Source organism: Haliotis rufescens, unplaced genomic scaffold (genome assembly GCF_023055435.1).
Source record: "Haliotis rufescens isolate VD_foot unplaced genomic scaffold, xgHalRufe1.0.p SCAF_22, whole genome shotgun sequence".
In the NCBI taxonomy this organism is placed as follows: Eukaryota; Metazoa; Mollusca; class Gastropoda; order Lepetellida; family Haliotidae; genus Haliotis; species Haliotis rufescens.
The window spans coordinates 7,136,856-7,154,584 of record NW_025963913.1 but is presented as its reverse complement, the minus strand read 5'-3'; the positions used below and the strand labels follow the sequence as shown (position 1 = coordinate 7,154,584).

At 45.4% G+C, this 17,729-nt stretch overlaps 1 protein-coding gene across 3 annotated transcripts in view; it reads right to left on the bottom strand.

The window, feature by feature from the left end:
* The window catches only part of LOC124117091 (striatin-interacting protein 1 homolog), a 50,251-nt gene that overhangs the window by 27,575 nt on the left and 4,947 nt on the right, over positions 1-17,729 (bottom strand). For all 3 annotated transcript variants that reach the window (XM_046478805.1, XM_046478807.1, XM_046478806.1), the window contains exons 3-8: positions 17,398-17,604; positions 10,044-10,164; positions 8,005-8,073; positions 7,498-7,604; positions 1,880-2,007; positions 1,602-1,790 (exon numbers count right to left, since the gene is read on the bottom strand). In XM_046478805.1, coding sequence (XP_046334761.1) covers positions 1,602-1,790; positions 1,880-2,007; positions 7,498-7,604; positions 8,005-8,073; positions 10,044-10,164; positions 17,398-17,604 — 821 coding nt within the window. The remainder of the gene's footprint in view (positions 1-1,601; positions 1,791-1,879; positions 2,008-7,497; positions 7,605-8,004; positions 8,074-10,043; positions 10,165-17,397; positions 17,605-17,729) is intronic.

Sequence of the window (17,729 nt, the reverse complement as noted above, 5' to 3'; positions counted from 1 at the left end):
TACGACCGTCAAACAACTGCTGCGATGACCACGGGGCCCGTTACAGTGTCCTGCAACGACATGGCGACATGCCGTAGTAATCTGGCCCGATACATATCAGGACTAGGCGAGGACATCCAATCCATCGTCACAATCCATCGTCGATGTCGATTGTGGAGGCGTAGATGAAGGAGCTGGTGTACTGGTTGACGGTCCATGGACCTGCGACGCAGTCGAATCCTTCTTGGTCGCTGCCGTCGAGGCGAGGACCGCCACCGTTATCTGGGCTATCAAAGCCGGGTCGATATGAAAGTAGGACGAGGGCGTCGTTCTGTCATTATCTTCACTACGACGCTGAACTCCCAGAAACTCCCTGCGAGAACGTCACACGTCCCCGTGGGGACGAGGGCTACGATCTCTAACTGAGACCGACTAGCCACCCCCAGGGCCTGATGAGGGCCTGATGAGGAGGGTGCAGAGTCCAAGGATCCACCTGATGACCTTCTCTGCTTGTAGCGCTGGTCAGCAGTCCGCTTCGCCAACGCACGAAGATACAAGTTAAAGTTTAAAGAAGACAAGTGCTCACATTCTTTAAAACGTTTATCCCACGAACACGTTGAAACCCGTCCTTAATGATGCAGGAAGGACAATACTTGTGAGGGTCTACTTTAGACAGTTTTCTTTGATACGAGGCACCAATGCCCAACATGTTGCCACGTGTATAATCAAGTCAAACAGTGAAACACATGTTGAACACAAACAATAGATTACCAAGGATTACATTCCAGGAGTCTACAGGGAAGACATATTTATTATTACTTTATTAGAACAACAACTGTAGACACACGTTAAGTACTAGCAGAATACAAACTAGCAGTCTACCGCGAAAGCCTTTCTCGAGCGACCAGCTCAGAGGCGCGCTGAGAGATTTGTGACATGTCATAGGGAGTTGCGTGCGCAACCGGACTGAAACAAGTTTAATGTTTACATTCCAGCTTCTGGCTTCCTTTTAAACGTGCAACTAGACGTGAGGGTATGAGAGATACCCATTTGTACGACTGAAAACAGACTAAAAACAAAGTGATCTTCAACCATAAGTGATTACAACACACACACTAGAGTTACACATGGTGACAGAACCTGTTGTGTGTGACATCACCAGCATGAGTGGTGTGTTGTGGCTGGAGTGGTAGGAAACACAGGACACATACAACCACGGAGCTGGCAGCAATACAGATACTGTGATGGGTGACCACTGTAACAAATCTACATTCCCGTGGCTGTCTGGTGACAAAATGCAACAACGTTGCCTGGAATATTCATCACAGGAAATTATGTTTAATAACAATAATTTGATAGGAAAACAATCTATTCACATGTCACAAATCACAGGTTCCAATCTGTACTGAAAAGCTCAGAGATTACAGTGAAATGCCAAACAATCACACACACTATGTCTGTACATGATTCTGGCATAACCACACAGTGTTTCCAAGCTCCCGCAGGAAACTAAAGGATTGCAACTACCAGCATCGCAGAAATCACAAATAGCCACATGTGGAAACCCAGGGGTAAAGGAATAAGATCCAAACAGTAACCACCATACAGTAGCATGTACCTACCCGTTTGCCACCCCGAGGTCCGCGGCGGGGCACTTGTTGTTCAATGAGGTCAGCGGCAGATGCAGGGGGAGAAGAGGCCCTCATGTTTTTACACACTTCATACGTGTCTTCTGGTAGTGGGGGCAGTCCATTCTCCTGTCGTACTTGGTTCTTGATATCCTGCAATTCCTTTAATCCTCCCAATGAGACCTAGTGATGAAATGAAGCAAACATTTAGAGATGATTACAAGAGAATGCATACTGACATTAATCTGAATTACATGTGTCGTCCTCCTTACCAGCACAACTTTCCATAAGAGGAGCAGAACCTTCTTCATGGGAAAGTGGGGGGCACTCCCACTGCAGAACTTTGTCACCATGGCAAACAGAGTAATTGGAAGACTGTCATCACCAATTAGAGGCTGGTCTGAAATCAATTAAAATAGTTCACACTTCGATGACAATATTGCACCTAGCTGATAGAAGTTAAACAGCTCTACCTACATCACAACACAATGAAAACAGTAATTGAGAGAAAAGACTCCCTAGTGCTCCGTACACAAAGGGCCTGTCTGTAGACAAAGTAAACTATGGTTATAACGAACACACTTATAACAAACTGATGGATATAACAAACTGTTCTTTTGGCCCCGTCCATTTGCTGTATATTTTATCATATAAACAACCACGCTTATAACCAAATAACAGATATAGCAAACTCACTCTGTGGTCCCCTGTGTGCTCTGTCAACAATAATGTTTAAGTTTATAACAAACTGTTAATCTCTGAGCTTCTCACACGTCACCAATGTACCTTTTATACGCGGCCACACACCGTGTTTCAATGCGGCAATAAACAATTGAAGGCAAGTGATTTACTGGATTAAGTACTGACACCTTGTCCTTAAATTACACCCTCAATTAACAATAGTAACACAGTGATTAAGCCAGAGCCTTTGAAATGGATATATTCTGTGTACAAAATGCAACGACAAGAGTGAGGAAATTCAGTATTGATAAACTTATGATGGCAGTCACACCTCGCAAGCGGTTGACCCCAAGCTTCCGACCTACCTGACTGAATCCAAGCCTTATGTTTAACAAGGATGAGGCTGGTTTGTTTTATAGACTTGTACCTCAGAGAACTCTACACTTGAAAGGTGAAAAATGTCATATGATACACACTTAAAACACCCACCCTCTCAACTCTGATGATAAATTTGAGACTGAACCACCAAGCAAATTTCAACTTTCGGTTTGCCACAGAAAAAGACTCCAGAAAGTGTTCAAATGGTTTAATTTGCCATACTGACTTCAGAAAATGTGTGATTTCATAAGAGGACCAGGCTTTGCACAAAGTCCTGTGGGATATCTGTCCATATCTGCTGGGGCATGTTTCGAAGTTCCTGGAGTGTCCGTGGAACATGTGGTTGACATCGAAGGCGCTGATCCATCTCATCCCACATGTGCTCGATTGGTGAGAGATCAGGGGAGCGGGCCGGCCAGGGGATGACATTCACGTTGTTTTGTTGAAGAAATTCCTGAACAAGTCGAGCAATATGAGGCCGGGCGTTGTCATGTTGAAAGGTAATGCCTGGGCCATGACGACGCAAAAACAGTAGAACAACAGGGCTGATGATCTCTACCACTATCAAACGGGTCCTCTGTCTTGCTGTAATCCCACCCCATACCATAACACTGATGCCCCTGAACCGATCTTCTTCCATGACACAATGATTGATGTTATGTTCACCTCCATGTTGGTACACTCGAATCCGTCCTGTGGCTGCGGTGAAAACGAGACTTGTCAGTGAATAGAACTTGTCCCCACTGCATGGCCGTCCAGCGTAGACGCTGTCTGCACCACTGTAGACGTGCTTGACGGTGGTTTCCTGTCAAAATGGGACGTCTGGCGGGTCTTCTGGCGACAATCCCTGCACATCTGAGGTGACGATGTACGGTTTGTGAAGATAATCGTCCAAGGCCAGGGATGCTTCTTACAGTCACTGTTGCTGGCTGGAATCGATTTCGTAGGTGCGTTGTTCGAATCCAGTTGTCTTGTCAATTATTGGTTACGCGTAGCCTGCCACTCCGAGGATGGTCTCTGACTGCATTTGTCTGTTGCCAACGTTGCCATAAACACCAAATGGTGTTTCTGTGGACGTTAAATTGTCATGCAACCAGGGGTCGGGAAAATTTAAAATCCCAATCGGACATTTGCATTTAGGCCACGCCCCCTTCAAATAGCGTATTTTAGTACGACTTTTTACACACACATTACAAGTTGTTACGTATTCATAATATGATGAATTATGAATTGTTTCAATTTAAATTGTTTAATTCACCGGACAATTAATAACAAATAATATCATTTTAGATATATATGGAAAACGTACGTTTGTTTCTGTTATATTAACGATCTGTTAACGTAGTGAACGGTCTAATTAATATTCATGAGACTGCTCAAGTGTACGCGTTGTAACATTTGGATCTAGACTATTATCCCATATTTGGTTATCACGTGACCTCACGGGAAAAGTTTTTTTTTAAACTAAAGATTATTTAAAAACAAGACAGATAATATAATCACAAATACTAAATACCTCTGCCACAGGCCAGCGACGATTCGTCACATCTTTCACAGTCCATTCAAGATATTGCATATGCTTTTCATCCGTTTCATGTTTGACAAGTCTACACATTTTCATAAACAAATGTCAAAGAATGGTTAACTTTCATTGAGAAAGTATGCAAATACGTAAAAATCTACTTGTTTTAGCGTAGTTATCCTATGTTTACATTGGTTGTACGGCTCCACGTGCTGTCATCGAAGCCCAACGGAGAGCTAACGACAAGGTCACTTTGATGCATAAATATATATTGTCATGCAACTCACTGTCGCAGTTGTAGTAGCATATCTATATAGTTATGCAAAACAATATGTGAAGCGCCCCCAAATACTTGCATTAGTCTGTTCTATACTGATTTCTGAAAAAGCGCGTTTGTTTACGTGATATGCAAATTAGCCTGTGGCAGTGGTGTTATGCTGAGTCACCACTGCGACGGAGTGTGATATCGATCGTCACAGAAAGCAAAATGGCGGTCAATCAAGATTCAATATACGACTAGCTACTGAAAACAATAAAATCTGCAAATCCTCATTGTATGTCAACCAAGTGAAAGTCGTTAGCCATGACTTACAAAATGATCGTCCAGACTTTGAGGGTTTGGCAGATCCGCTCGACTGATCTGCATCGGTCGACTGGCTGTCGTCACGCTTTTGCTTCTTATCTGAGGTTACGTATCATAGCATTGTGAGGATAATGATGGATGATGCAAGGTATTTATGTACAGTTGTAAACACCTTTCACTCAAATTAACAAGATGTTTCTCAGTAATTAATCCTCGATTAATCAGTGTCAACTCAGTTTATTGCCGATTACAGTGATTGACCGATTGGACTATCATGTAGGTACGATGTATTTACAGCAATCAAAACAAACAAAGCTTGTCAGTGTAGATAATCTTCATTGTGTTACAACTGCAGACAGAAACTGCTCAGTCCTAACTGTTGATCACGTCCGTTCAAAATTTAAGAATGTCCGGTAAGCAATATTTTAAACCGGACATTTGAGATTCCCAATCGGACATGTCCGGTGCTGATGACGGTTTCCGGACCCCTGGTTGAGTATATTATGTATGATGAATAATATGGACACTGGAACCTTTTGTTATTTATCGAGAAACATGATGTGGTCACGTGACTTGATCCAAGATGCCTGGGAGTCGAAACAAAATATGGCTATAATAAACTAAAAGTAATGGGTCCCTTTGTGTTCGTTAAAACCATAGTTTACTGTACATTATTGTGCAACTACTGACCTCAGCGAGAAATGCCTCTCTGATCTCCCTAGTCCTCTGTCAGTAACGGACCTGTCTGTAGCTATGGCATTGTGCACCTACTGATGTCGGTGAGAAATGCCTCTCTGATCTCCCTAGTCCTCTGTCAGTAACGGACCTGTCTGTAGCTATGGCATTGTGCACCTACTGATGTCAGTGAAAAATGCCTCTCTGATCTCCCTAGTCCTCTGTCATTAAGGGGCCTGTCTGTAGCTATGGCATTGTACACCTACTGATGTCAGTGAGAAATGCCTCTCTGATCTCCCTAGTCTTCTGTCAGTAAGGGGCCTGTCTGTAGCAATGGTATTGTACACCTACTGATGTCGGTGAGAAATGCCTCTCTGATCTCCCTAGTCCTCTGTCAGTAACGGACCTGTCTGTAGCTGTGGTATTGTACACCTACTGATGTCGGTGAGAAATGCCTCTCTGATCTCCCTAGTCCTCTGTCAGTAACGGACCTGTCTGTAGCTGTGGTATTGTACACCTACTGATGTCGGTGAGAAATGCCTCTCTGATCTCCCTAGTCCTCTGTCAGTAACGGACCTGTCTGTAGCTGTGGTATTGTACACCTACTGATATCAGTGAGAAATGCCTCTCTGATCTCCCTAGTCCTCTGTCATTAAGGGGCCTGTCTGAAGCTATGGCATTGTGCACCTACTGATATCAGTGAGAAATGCCTCTCTGATCTCCCTAGTCCTCTGTCAGTAACGGACCTGTCTGTAGCTATGGCATTGTGCACCTACTGATGTCAGTGAGAAATGCCTCTCTGATCTCCCTGGTCCTCGGTCAGTAAGGGGCCTGTCTGAAGCTGTGGTATTGTACACCTACTGATGTCGGTGAGAAATGCCTCTCTGATCTCCCTAGTCCTCTGTCAGTAACGGACCTGTCTGTAGCTGTGGTATTGTACACCTACTGATGTCAGTGAGAAATGCCTCTCTGATCTCCCTAGTCCTCTGTCAGTTACGGACCTGTCTGTAGCTGTGGTATTGTACACCTACTGATATCAGTGAGAAATGCCTCTCTGATCTCCCTAGTCCTCTGTCATTAAGGGGCCTGTCTGAAGCTATGGCATTGTGCACCTACTGATGTCAGTGAGAAATGCCTCTCTGATCTCCCTAGTCCTCTGTCAGTAAGGGGCCTGTCTGAAGCTGTGGTATTGTACACCTACTGATGTCGGTGAGAAATGCTTCTCTGATCTCCCTAGTCCTCTGTCAGTAACGGACCTGTCTGTAGCTGTGGTATTGTACACCTACTGATGTCAGTGAGAAATGCCTCTCTGATCTCCCTAGTCGTCTGTCATTAAGGGGCCTGTCTGAAGCTATGGCATTGTGCACCTACTGATATCAGTGAGAAATGCCTCTCTGATCTCCCTAGTCCTCTGTTAGTAAGGGGCCTGTCTGTAGCTATGGCATTGTGCACCTACTGATGTCAGTGAGAAATGCCTCTCTGATCTCCCTAGTCCTCTGTCAGTAAGGGGCCTGTCTGAAGCTGTGGTATTGTACACCTACTGATGTCGGTGAGAAATGCCTCTCTGATCTCCCTAGTCCTCTGTCATTAAGGGGCCTGTCTGAAGCTATGGCATTGTGCACCTACTGATATCAGTGAGAAATGCCTCTCTGATCTCCCTAGTCCTCTGTTAGTAAGGGGCCTGTCTGTAGCTATGGCATTGTGCACCTACTGATGTCAGTGAGAAATGCCTCTCTGATCTCCCTAGTCCTCTGTCATTAAGGGGCCTGTCTGAAGCTATGGCATTGTGCACCTACTGATATCAGTGAGAAATGCCTCTCTGATCTCCCTAGTCCTCTGTCAGTAACGGACCTGTCTGAAGCTGTGGTATTGTACACCTACTGATGTCGGTGAGAAATGCCTCTCTGATCTCCCTAGTCCTCTGTCAGTAACGGACCTGTCTGAAGCTGTGGTATTGTACACCTACTGATATCAGTGAGAAATGCCTCTCTGATCTCCCTAGTCCTCTGTCAGTAACGGACCTGTCTGTAGCTGTGGTATTGTACACTTACTGATGTCGGTGAGAAATGCCTCTCTGATCTCCCTCTCCTCCTCCACCTCATCTTCTGTCGGCGTTCTCATCGTCTCCACCACAGTGTACAACACATTCAGGATACATCTAAATGGCAACCAAAATAAGATTCATCTTCAGGACCTAGCAGAGGACATTTACTAGGTGCAACCATGTTCACATTTAATGTAAATCAGGACATATTTTGATAATATGAAGACAGGGTTGATGTTTTGCTTTCACATCAGTCCAGTTACTAGTGCCCTTATCAAGCAAGTGCATTGAAAGAATAAGAAGTTGACATCTATAAGTCTTCATTGATTCTACAAGTTCACTGCTAAATGCCACGTAAAGATGTTAAGTGACACGTTTTGAACAAACATGACAGCCACTCAGATATGTTTAGAAAAATTCTATACACCATTTATACTAATAGGTTTCAATCAAGTATTTTACTGTTTCAGGACTTGTCCTAGGAGTCATGGTGAATGATGAGCGAGTGTTTTACCTGAGTTCCTTGCTATCAGCAACAGATACTGCTGGCTTCCTCATTGCAGAAGATGCTGCTGAGCTGTTGCTGAAAGTCAGATTACAGATGGTAATTCAAACATGTTTCTCAAATTTTTACATCAACAACATTTGACCACATCAAGGAGGAGATCTGCCATCATTTTGGAGTTTTACAAAATGTTAGTATGGACTAGAAACATAATTTGGTGGATGATGATAGCATTTCATTTTTGGTTTCATTACAAACTGATTTGATTTAAGTGTTGGGAAACTTGCAAAAAATCAAGGCCTCACAATATTTTTTCATGACTTCAAGATTTCCTGACATATGACAACAAATCATTTTCTTAAATTCTACTACAGTGATCCCTCGCTATTGTGCTCTTTGATAAAGCGCTACCTCGGTTACTACGCGCGGTAACGCATGGCTCCCAAAATTTATGTACACTTTTAATACTGAGAGTTTTACACAGAAATAATTGTATTGTTGTTCGTTGTTCATTTGCACATAACGCTTCTCATTGCATAATCAACTGTTTATCGCTGAATGGAGTTCTAATAATCTGTTTGAAAACATCCGCGGCAAGTCCCGGAAATACGATTGTTCAACTAGTTAACTTTTCACACTATACTTCCTTTGATCTTAGAAGCGCATGCATGCAATAAAAGAGAACCACAAGCGAAGTTTATATTCTTAATTAGTGGGCAATCCAATTTGAGGCGACACTGTCAACTCACATGTAGTTGCTGTCACAACACGGCGGTCATTCCTTTTGATTCAGATCAAGTAACCGTATCAAACCAATTAATCTGGCTTGAATGTGTATCTATATTTGTATGAATGTGCATGAATGCGCATAGTGCTGGTCAAAACTCTCGTTTTCCGTATTTTAAGCAACATGACCAATCAATGCCACTCAGGGGTGGAAATTTGCCATTTCCCGACTCCTGGGGCAGGTAGAAATACGAGGTCGGGCAACAAAATCACTTATTTTAACTTGTCCGGAGGCAAGTAATATTGGAAATTACTATCACTGTCTACATGTCTAACTACTGGTAAAATGGTACAGTAAATTAGCTGAGAGAAATTTTGTAATCGCGCTTTCGTAACATCGCCTGGTTTTTTCCGTAGTTATAACAAGCGATGTCATTGGATTAAAATTAGTTTCTAATGACACTTTCTTGCCGAAATCTGCTACAAGTTTCGTGATTGGTCAATTTTGAGCACGTGACCTCAGGCAGCCAATCAAATTATAGCTGTGATATCAAGCTCGTGTTTGATAAATTTCAGAAGTTGGCGAAAGATTTTTGTTAAATCGTGTTATTCTGAAAGCTTTAAGCAGGAAATCACTATATATATTAAAAATATGGAACTTCGTGAATGTATCGTGCTAGGTTACGAGCTGTGACAAAGATTTTTCATGCATATATTTTTGCATTTAACGTTGTGTCCGAGGCCGAGAATTCAAGGCGACGAAAGCCTAGATGTCATTTGACTTACATTACACGCGATCGCACGAAACAATGGAAATAATAACTTAGATGTAAGTTTGATTACTTTTAGATATATTTTTGTTGATTTTATTTATCACTTTGTATAATATATTTAAAGATTTGCTTAAAACGTCTTTATTTTGCTCTTTGACATGTTCGATGCGGACCCGTTGTCGAAATGTGTGTCCGAGAATTTTATTTTCAATAACACCGCGGGATATAGTGAATAATTTTTTAATCTATCGATAAAAAATGATAAATTGAAATGGAATACGTATTTCAGACATTGTGAAATGTGACAGATTTAATAAATGAATGATATTACAGGTAGATCTAGGTCCATAAAAATATACACTATTTTGACGTGACGTGAGATAAACACATATTGATGATTTGAGATTTGCCGAGCGCGCTCCCCCGCCTCGACCTCGGTTAAACGGCTCATCGTCTATAACACCCACCAATTATTTGGACCCCATTGGTAGTGTTGTAGCGAGGGACCACTGTACTCTCCATTACACCATCACAGTAAACCTAACTCACTCTATTTCCATGGACAGCAGCTCAACAAAGGACACAAACAAGCCCTGGTCATATAACATGTAAACATTCTTCCTGGCCCAGACCTCTTGGTGCTCCTCCGATTCACACTCCCCGAACACACCTACAAAGCATCAACAAACTACAATGGCCTACAGTATTTCACAAGCAGGCATATTGCAGGGCATGAGGATTAACACTCAATACAGCATACCGCTCAACTGTTTGTTTACTATTAATTTTAAAATTGTAGAATTTTCCTATTTCGGAATATTCTATAGTAATACGTTACCACTTGTTATACCGAGGCTGTTGTCTCCCACAACTGCTCTTATAGCGAAATCTACCACAGAGATCTCAATTACCTCATGCAGCACGTGCGTAGCCACCTAGCTGCCAGGTGACACCCTTCACTCTTGTCTCTAGCGAGAGCAAGTGCTCAGGGGACGGTCGGTCGGGCTTCAGCCAAAGTGGTAACGTATTACTATAGAATATTCCGAATAGGAAAATTCTACAAATTACATTAAGTAATACGTTACCACTTGTTATACCGAGGCTGATTACCACAGTAGGCGGTGGGGAGCACCCACAACCCGAACCCTTCCGACCAGCAGAAGTAAACAACAAGGCGGAAGCACTCGATGCGCATGCTCCCAGCTTGGCTTTACCCTATAGGAATACCTAAGCACTGTCAAGCGCATACCGTAAGGCTCAATCGTCTTTGCCAAACGTTTGGTGACTCCAAACAACCTCACTGGATAGGTATTTCATCGCCACAGCGGAGGAGAACACAATATCCGTGTGAGCTAAATCTTAGATCAGGTTAAACAGTTGGAAAGAGGGAAATTAATTTCATTCAGACCATATATCCCAGAGCAAGCCTACTTCAAGTATGCATTAGGCGCGTGACCTAATTCCAGTATTTGTAAGCATGCATCACATGGAATACACAACAGACAATTAAAAACATAATTGTCAAAATACAAATGAGGACAAAACACACAAAAAGCCGCCCTCACCTGTGGTGTGAGTGCGCTGGTTTGCGGGACCCCCACTCCTGTACCCACGGCAGTGGGAAGATTGGAGTCGACCCAGATTGACCACGGTGCAAGGTCTGACGCCTGAGGAGTTCGGGATTGCGCTGGGCACACCCCTTAGATAACCGCTTGCGTCGCGATCAGCGGCCCAAGACGGTGCCACCCTCCACGTCTTCATCAGAAACCTTTCTGAGGTTATGATTGGCAAATACTGAGTCTCTGTGAACAGAGATATTGGAGTGTAGGGCAAATGTTGCCGCTAGCGCCCTGATCTCGTGCGGGTTTGACCCCACAACCGGTAACCCCCGAGACCGGTACGCCAGATTGATGACAGAACGAAGCCATAATGCAATCGAGTTGCGAGTTTATGTCAGCAGTCCGATTAGGGTTACACGATATGAACAGACGGTCACGCCCTTGTCTGCGTTCATTCGAGGCCTTAAGATAATACTTAAGGGCCCTAACCGGACACAGTGATCTGTCCTCAGTATCAGCAGGATGTAAGATTTCCATGAGTGATCTTACACTGAATATCTCTCCGTTTGGCCAAATTTCTGATTCTTAGCTACGAAGCCCATGAACAGGCCCAGGCGGACCGCTCCTTCGTCACCCCTATCGAATCGTACTTTAGTGACATCGAGTGCATGAATCTCAGACACAAGTGCCGCCGTGGCAAAGGAGAGGAGAAATGCTGTTTTCCAAGTCACATGCCGAAACGAAGCACTACTCAAGGGTTCATACGGAGCTTCCGTAAGTGATTTCAACACTAAGGAAAGATCCCAGGCCGGTGCCCGAAGGCGGCCTTTCTTAAGATCTTGCTGTTTGAAACCCTTGATAATACCCCGAATCACCAGCTCTTTTGAGAGACTGGTACCCATAGCAACGTCCCATACCGTAGCAACAGAAGAGACATAGTTGGCAATGGAAACCCCGGAGAGTTTCCGGGTCTCTTGTAAGTGAGACATGAAACGAGCAACATCCTGCACAGATACCTTATCTGGAGAATGTGATGTTTACAACACCACTTCGTGAAAATAGCCCAGCGTGCATTATACACCTTCTGGGTAGAATCACAATTCATACTAGCGTATGCCCGAGATGCCCGACGAGAAAAACCTTTACTCCTCAGTCGCTCGGTGACAACATCCACGCGTGCAGACTGAACTGCCCTGCGTTTGGATGAAGTTGACGGGTGTGAGGGTGGATCAGTAGATCCGGTCTCAAAGGCAGAGGAATTGGCGACTGCGTGACCTGGGCCAGCAAGTCAGGGTACCAAGATCTGTTCGGCCACATGGGCGTGATCAGCAACATTCGACAGCGAACGCCTCGGATTCGGCTTCGAATGAGTGGTATTAACGCCGTCGGTGGGTAAGCATAAGCATCCATGCCCGTCCAGTCTAACGCGAGAGCATCATGATCGATGGCCCTCGGGTCCGGGACTAGTGATACAAACAACGGGAGTTGATTGTTGAACCTGGTTGCGAACAGGTTGACCATCCGACGACCCAGACGTTCGCACAGCCACTGAAACACTACTGGATTGAGCTCGGATCCTGAGGCCTCGACAGAGCGTCAGTACGTTCCGCACACCTGGGATGTGATGAGCTTGTACCTGGCACGGGATACTGTCCACCAGAGCGTAAAACTCGAACATGAGATCGAGTAGCGAGTGACTGTGGATTCCCCCCAGTTTGTTCACATAAGACGCTACCATCGTGTTGTCGGTTGCCAGCATGAGCCAGGCGTCGACGAGACGATGCTTCCAGTGATTGACTGCCTTGAACTCGAAGACCTAGTTCGTCTACGCATATGCCATAGCTCATATCCCCCTCTAGATGGGCGCCCCAACCCACTAGAGAGGCGTCTGTATACAGATTCAACGTGGCCTGGAAGGGCCGCATAGAGACTCCTGATAAGATGTTGCAAGGGACCGTCCACCACTCCAGATGCGGTCGGGGCCGATCTGGGAGGGCGACGGAGGCACTGTTCTCCTCCTGTGCTAACAACTGGATTAGAAACCGTTGAAGCGGGCGGAGTTGGAGACGACCCCATTCGGTGCAGTGCCGGGCTGACACAAGTAGCCCTAACAGCTGTTCGCAAAAGTGAACTGTCTGTTGCACCGCTAAGACTTTGGCAATCATCACCTGAATCTTGTGCCACCGGTCTGGGGGGACAAAGAGACGATGGGTCACTGTGTCGAACCGACCTCCGATAAACTTCAAGTTCGCTCTTAGGGAGATTGACAATCCACCCAAATTGCTCCAAGAGCCGAAGTGTACGCAAAGTACCTGACTCCCCTCTTGTGGAGGAACCCCACAATGGGGGTGGTTAACCGGGTGAACAGCCAGGGAGCGGAAGATAGGCTGAATGGGAATGCTACCCACTCATTATGCCTGCCTGACTTCAGATTGTGAAACATTCTGAGTTCGGCACTGTCCTTCTTGGGAACGAGAAATATCCGGGAGTTTTTCTAAAAACCCGGTGTTATTTCTGGTAGGGCTAACTTCCGTACCGCCCTCTTCTCCACCAACCTGCCCATGGCATCGGCTAGGATGGGAAGATCGGTTTCCGAATAGAAACCTTCCAACGGGGCAACGGATCCGCTTTGAGATCTAGCCTATAGGCGTACTGGATCGTGTTGACCACTCACGGGTCGTCGAACACTGGTTCCCAGTTCTCCCAGTAAGTCTGGAGTCCCACCGGCGAAAAGGCTGCTGATTGCCATTACCGGAGCCCTCAGGGCGGGGCTTTTTCCCGGAAGAAGAAGGACCCGACCCCTTAGACTTGCCAGCCGCAGTATCCTGTGGGGCACTCCGCTTAGGGGCACCACCGAGGCGTCTATGCAGGGACCCAACAAGATCGAGTGTGTGCCGAGAGGCCTCGGCAGACGAAGAAGCCTGTTGTTCTTTCAGAACCCCAGGGATCTTGTTGTAAAAAAGGGTCCGCATAAACCAAGGCTGCGAAAGGAGCACTTCCTGGTTGGCGCCTCAGAAAATGGCACGTGCCGGAAAGAAAAGCCGAAGCCCCGGCAACGTACTCAAGGGAAGCATTTAAACCGAGCAAGCAGTTGTAAATGCGCTGGTCTCGGTCCGTGGGAGAAACTTCGATCATACTGGCCGCTGCAGCCAAGTACGTGTCTCCGTGAAACATGGCAAGCATGGAGCGCCGAGCGAGGGTGTCCAGCTGCTGCAAGGTAGCCTGCGTTACCGTAGCAGCCGGTGGGGCACGGACACCCAACCGCTCAACATGTGCCTCCGCGGTAGGACCAGCCTCAGAAAGGCAAGGTCATGAACCGGGAATGAACCCTTTCTCCATGACAGGGGAGGCAACAGGAGACCCCGACCGGAGGCCGCCGCGAAGGCTTTCTTCAAGGAAGGCTTGATCCAGCGCAACAAGGTTGATGCGGGGAAAGCCTTGTCGGAAGACTCCTCGAATACCTCGGCGGAACCCACAGAGCCATGGATTCCCCGTGGTACCAGAAGGGGCTTAGGCATGTCCTCAAAGAGGTCATATACCATAGCCACGAGGTCCTCAACCAATAGCGGGAGCAACGGTTCGGGGGAAGGACTGGTGACCACGTGTACCGCGGTACCGAGTCCGAACCCACGGCCACCGAAGAGGCTGGGGACAGAACAGCCAGCGGCCTATCCTGAGATAAGGCCGCCAGCTTGGAGTCCACAAGTTTAGAAAGTAACTCTGTGATGGAATCCCCTGACAGCCCAAGGGCCGCCAAGGGATCCGCCGCAGCAGTGGAGGTGGTACCCGCAAGGGGACCCTGACCGGACGAGCCAGCCACCACAGGTGTGGAAACAGACTTCACGTACAGCCTGTAGCGCTCGAACGCCTCAGGTCCCAGACCCTCGCACAGGGCGCACCGGGTGTCCCCGCAAAGAACCCTGCACCGCGGGCAACGATCCTGGGGATTCCAAGAAGAGAGGAATTTACGGCACGCAACCAGGAGTTGCGGGGGTAGAGGGGGTGGAGGACGGCTAGACTCCATGTCTGACATTGTTTACTATGTACAAAGAGTAAAACATGGTTACAACACACGCACCACAAATATTCAAAAACGAACATTTTCACAAGAAAATAAACGAGCATTGCGAATATAGAACATACACATATAGAGAAATAGGTGATGTAAACCCCCAAGACGTACTATAACAGGGGGAACGTAAGATGCAACGTGCATACGAGACACCCCTCAAGTATATAGAAAAAAGGGCGGGAAAAATATTTCCAAGCGTAGTTACAGCAAACTCCCCGTAAATGCACAGTTTATATGAGTCAATAAACAGTAATAAATATCACCGAAGGTTGGAGAAACAGGAACGCTCAGAGCAGTCAATATACGTCTTGCCGGAGCAAGCGAAGAGACAAGAGTGAAGGGTGTCACATGGCAGCTAGGTGGCTACGCATGTGCTGCATGAAGTAATTGAGATCTCTGTGGTAGATTTTGCTATAAGAGCAGTTGTGGGAGACAACAGCCTCGGTATAACAAGTGGTAACGTATTACTTAATGTAATTAAATGAGCATTTCTGATTGAATGTTTTTATACTTACCTGATGCTACACAGTGTCTATAGCTGCAGCGTCAGGTAAGGTAAAACATGAGCATTTCTGATTAAATGCAATGTTTTTAAACTTACCTGACGCTACAGTGTTAGAAATTGGCACTAGTCCTATAGTCCTTGCCAAACCACCAAATAGTAAGGTTTCCTAAGGACGAGTAGAAATTTGCTTTTTTTAAGGGTTTTGCTATATGTCATCATTATAAGGACTAGTGGACTAAAACTGTTAGTTTCTACCGCTGCGCTACACCTATAGGTACTGTGTAGCGTCAGGTATAGTAAAACACTATATTTATTAGTGGTGGGACGATACAAAGATGCATCAGTGGATCTCGATTTTTTACTTCTCTATACAAGTATCGATCACAGTCTCAACCCATGTAAAATGTATCGATTCTTACCTTAAATGTTTTCTTGAAAATAGTGTTACACCAAACACTTATTACTAGTGAAAATGAGTAGTGAAAACGTAAATATTTCCATCCATTGCACCATACCTGACACTGCCAAATGTTAATCATTAGTGGTCAAGGTATTTGGCAATCCTGTCTATGAAAAAGATGGCTAACGCACCACAGATAAGAGCACATTCAAGTATCACGATACGTGTCAGATCATGAGCAAGGTATCGTGAAACGTATCGGATCGCACAGTTGGTGTATCGACCCAGCCCTAATATTTATACACTTATCTTATCTTACAGTATGCATTTCATCTTTCTTCTTTGATCCTGGTGTGGAAACAATCCTATAACAAGTCGTCATCATGGCCTCCACCATTAACAATGGTTCCTTCACATCCCGAATCCCGTGCGACATGATCACAGTACTTCTCCATCATACACATTCTCTTTCTTAGAGCATACTGGCGGAACTTACTGTGATGCATGGGCATGAGATAGGATAAGCATATAAATAGAGAATTTATTAAAGATCATTTACACATTTTTAAAGTTATCCTATCTCACACTTTGCATTCATCCCATGGCTGGAAGGTGGAGCGCAGATACCTAAGCAGCAATAGAAACTAAATGCCCACCCATTCATCCCCGCATCACAGTTACACCAGCCTGTACGCTCTAGATTGAGAATGAGGGTGCTGGATGTGGCAGGTGATCAGGTTGCTGGGGTCGTGTCGCATGTGATTTTAGTGGTGCGTGACCCATGGTCATAGTGGTGATAGGTGATATGTGGAATGTGTTAGGGTGATTGGTGTTTTTAGAAGCTGGAAACTTTGTTCTAGGGGGTTTCCACACCAAGATCGAAGAATTAGAAGAAATTGTGTGAGATAGGATAAGTAGATAGATAGGAGTGAGTGAGTGAGTGAGTGAGTGAGTGAGTTGGGTTTAACGCCGCTTTTAACAGTATTCCAGTTATATCGCAGCGTGTCAGCTTAATGTGGGAGGAAAGCCCGAAGTGATGCAGGTCTATGACGTTTATCACTTCGGTGAAACCCACGAGCACGGGTATGGTGCTGACAAACCTTGAAACATAATCGGGGCGAACCGGGATTCGAACCCACAATCATAGGTTTCTGGCGTGCCCAAGGGACGCAACTCTGCACAGCGAATCGCGGCGCCTTAGACGACTGGGCCACCCGTGCCCCCCAGATAGATAGGAGATAGGATATGATAATAGATCATGATAGATCTCAACCAGTCAATTGCAACATCATTGGTAATGGTAGGAGTAAGGTACTTATGAATTGAATATTTTCACTTCTAGTATGCAGCTACCATGACAGTCTTACCTTGAGCGAGGTACAGGGTTGCTTGTATTGCCTTGAGACGCCGATGTCGGTCAGCAACCTCCAGCTCATTTTGTAGATAGACTGTGAACCGCCTCCTTATGTTGTCTTGGGCTGTTGTCCACTTCTCCAAGCCATGTTTGTTACACAGCTCTTCAAAATTCTCCTGGTTCTGTTGGTATTCTGGCTCTTCTGTATAACTGTATAACTCTGAAAGAAATCCACATAAGAAATGTAGTTCATAAACAGTGTTTCAGATTCCCAGAGGACCAAGCTATTGCCAGAAGAACACACAGCCCTCAACCATGTCCTTCTCTGAGCAAATATGGTTTCCA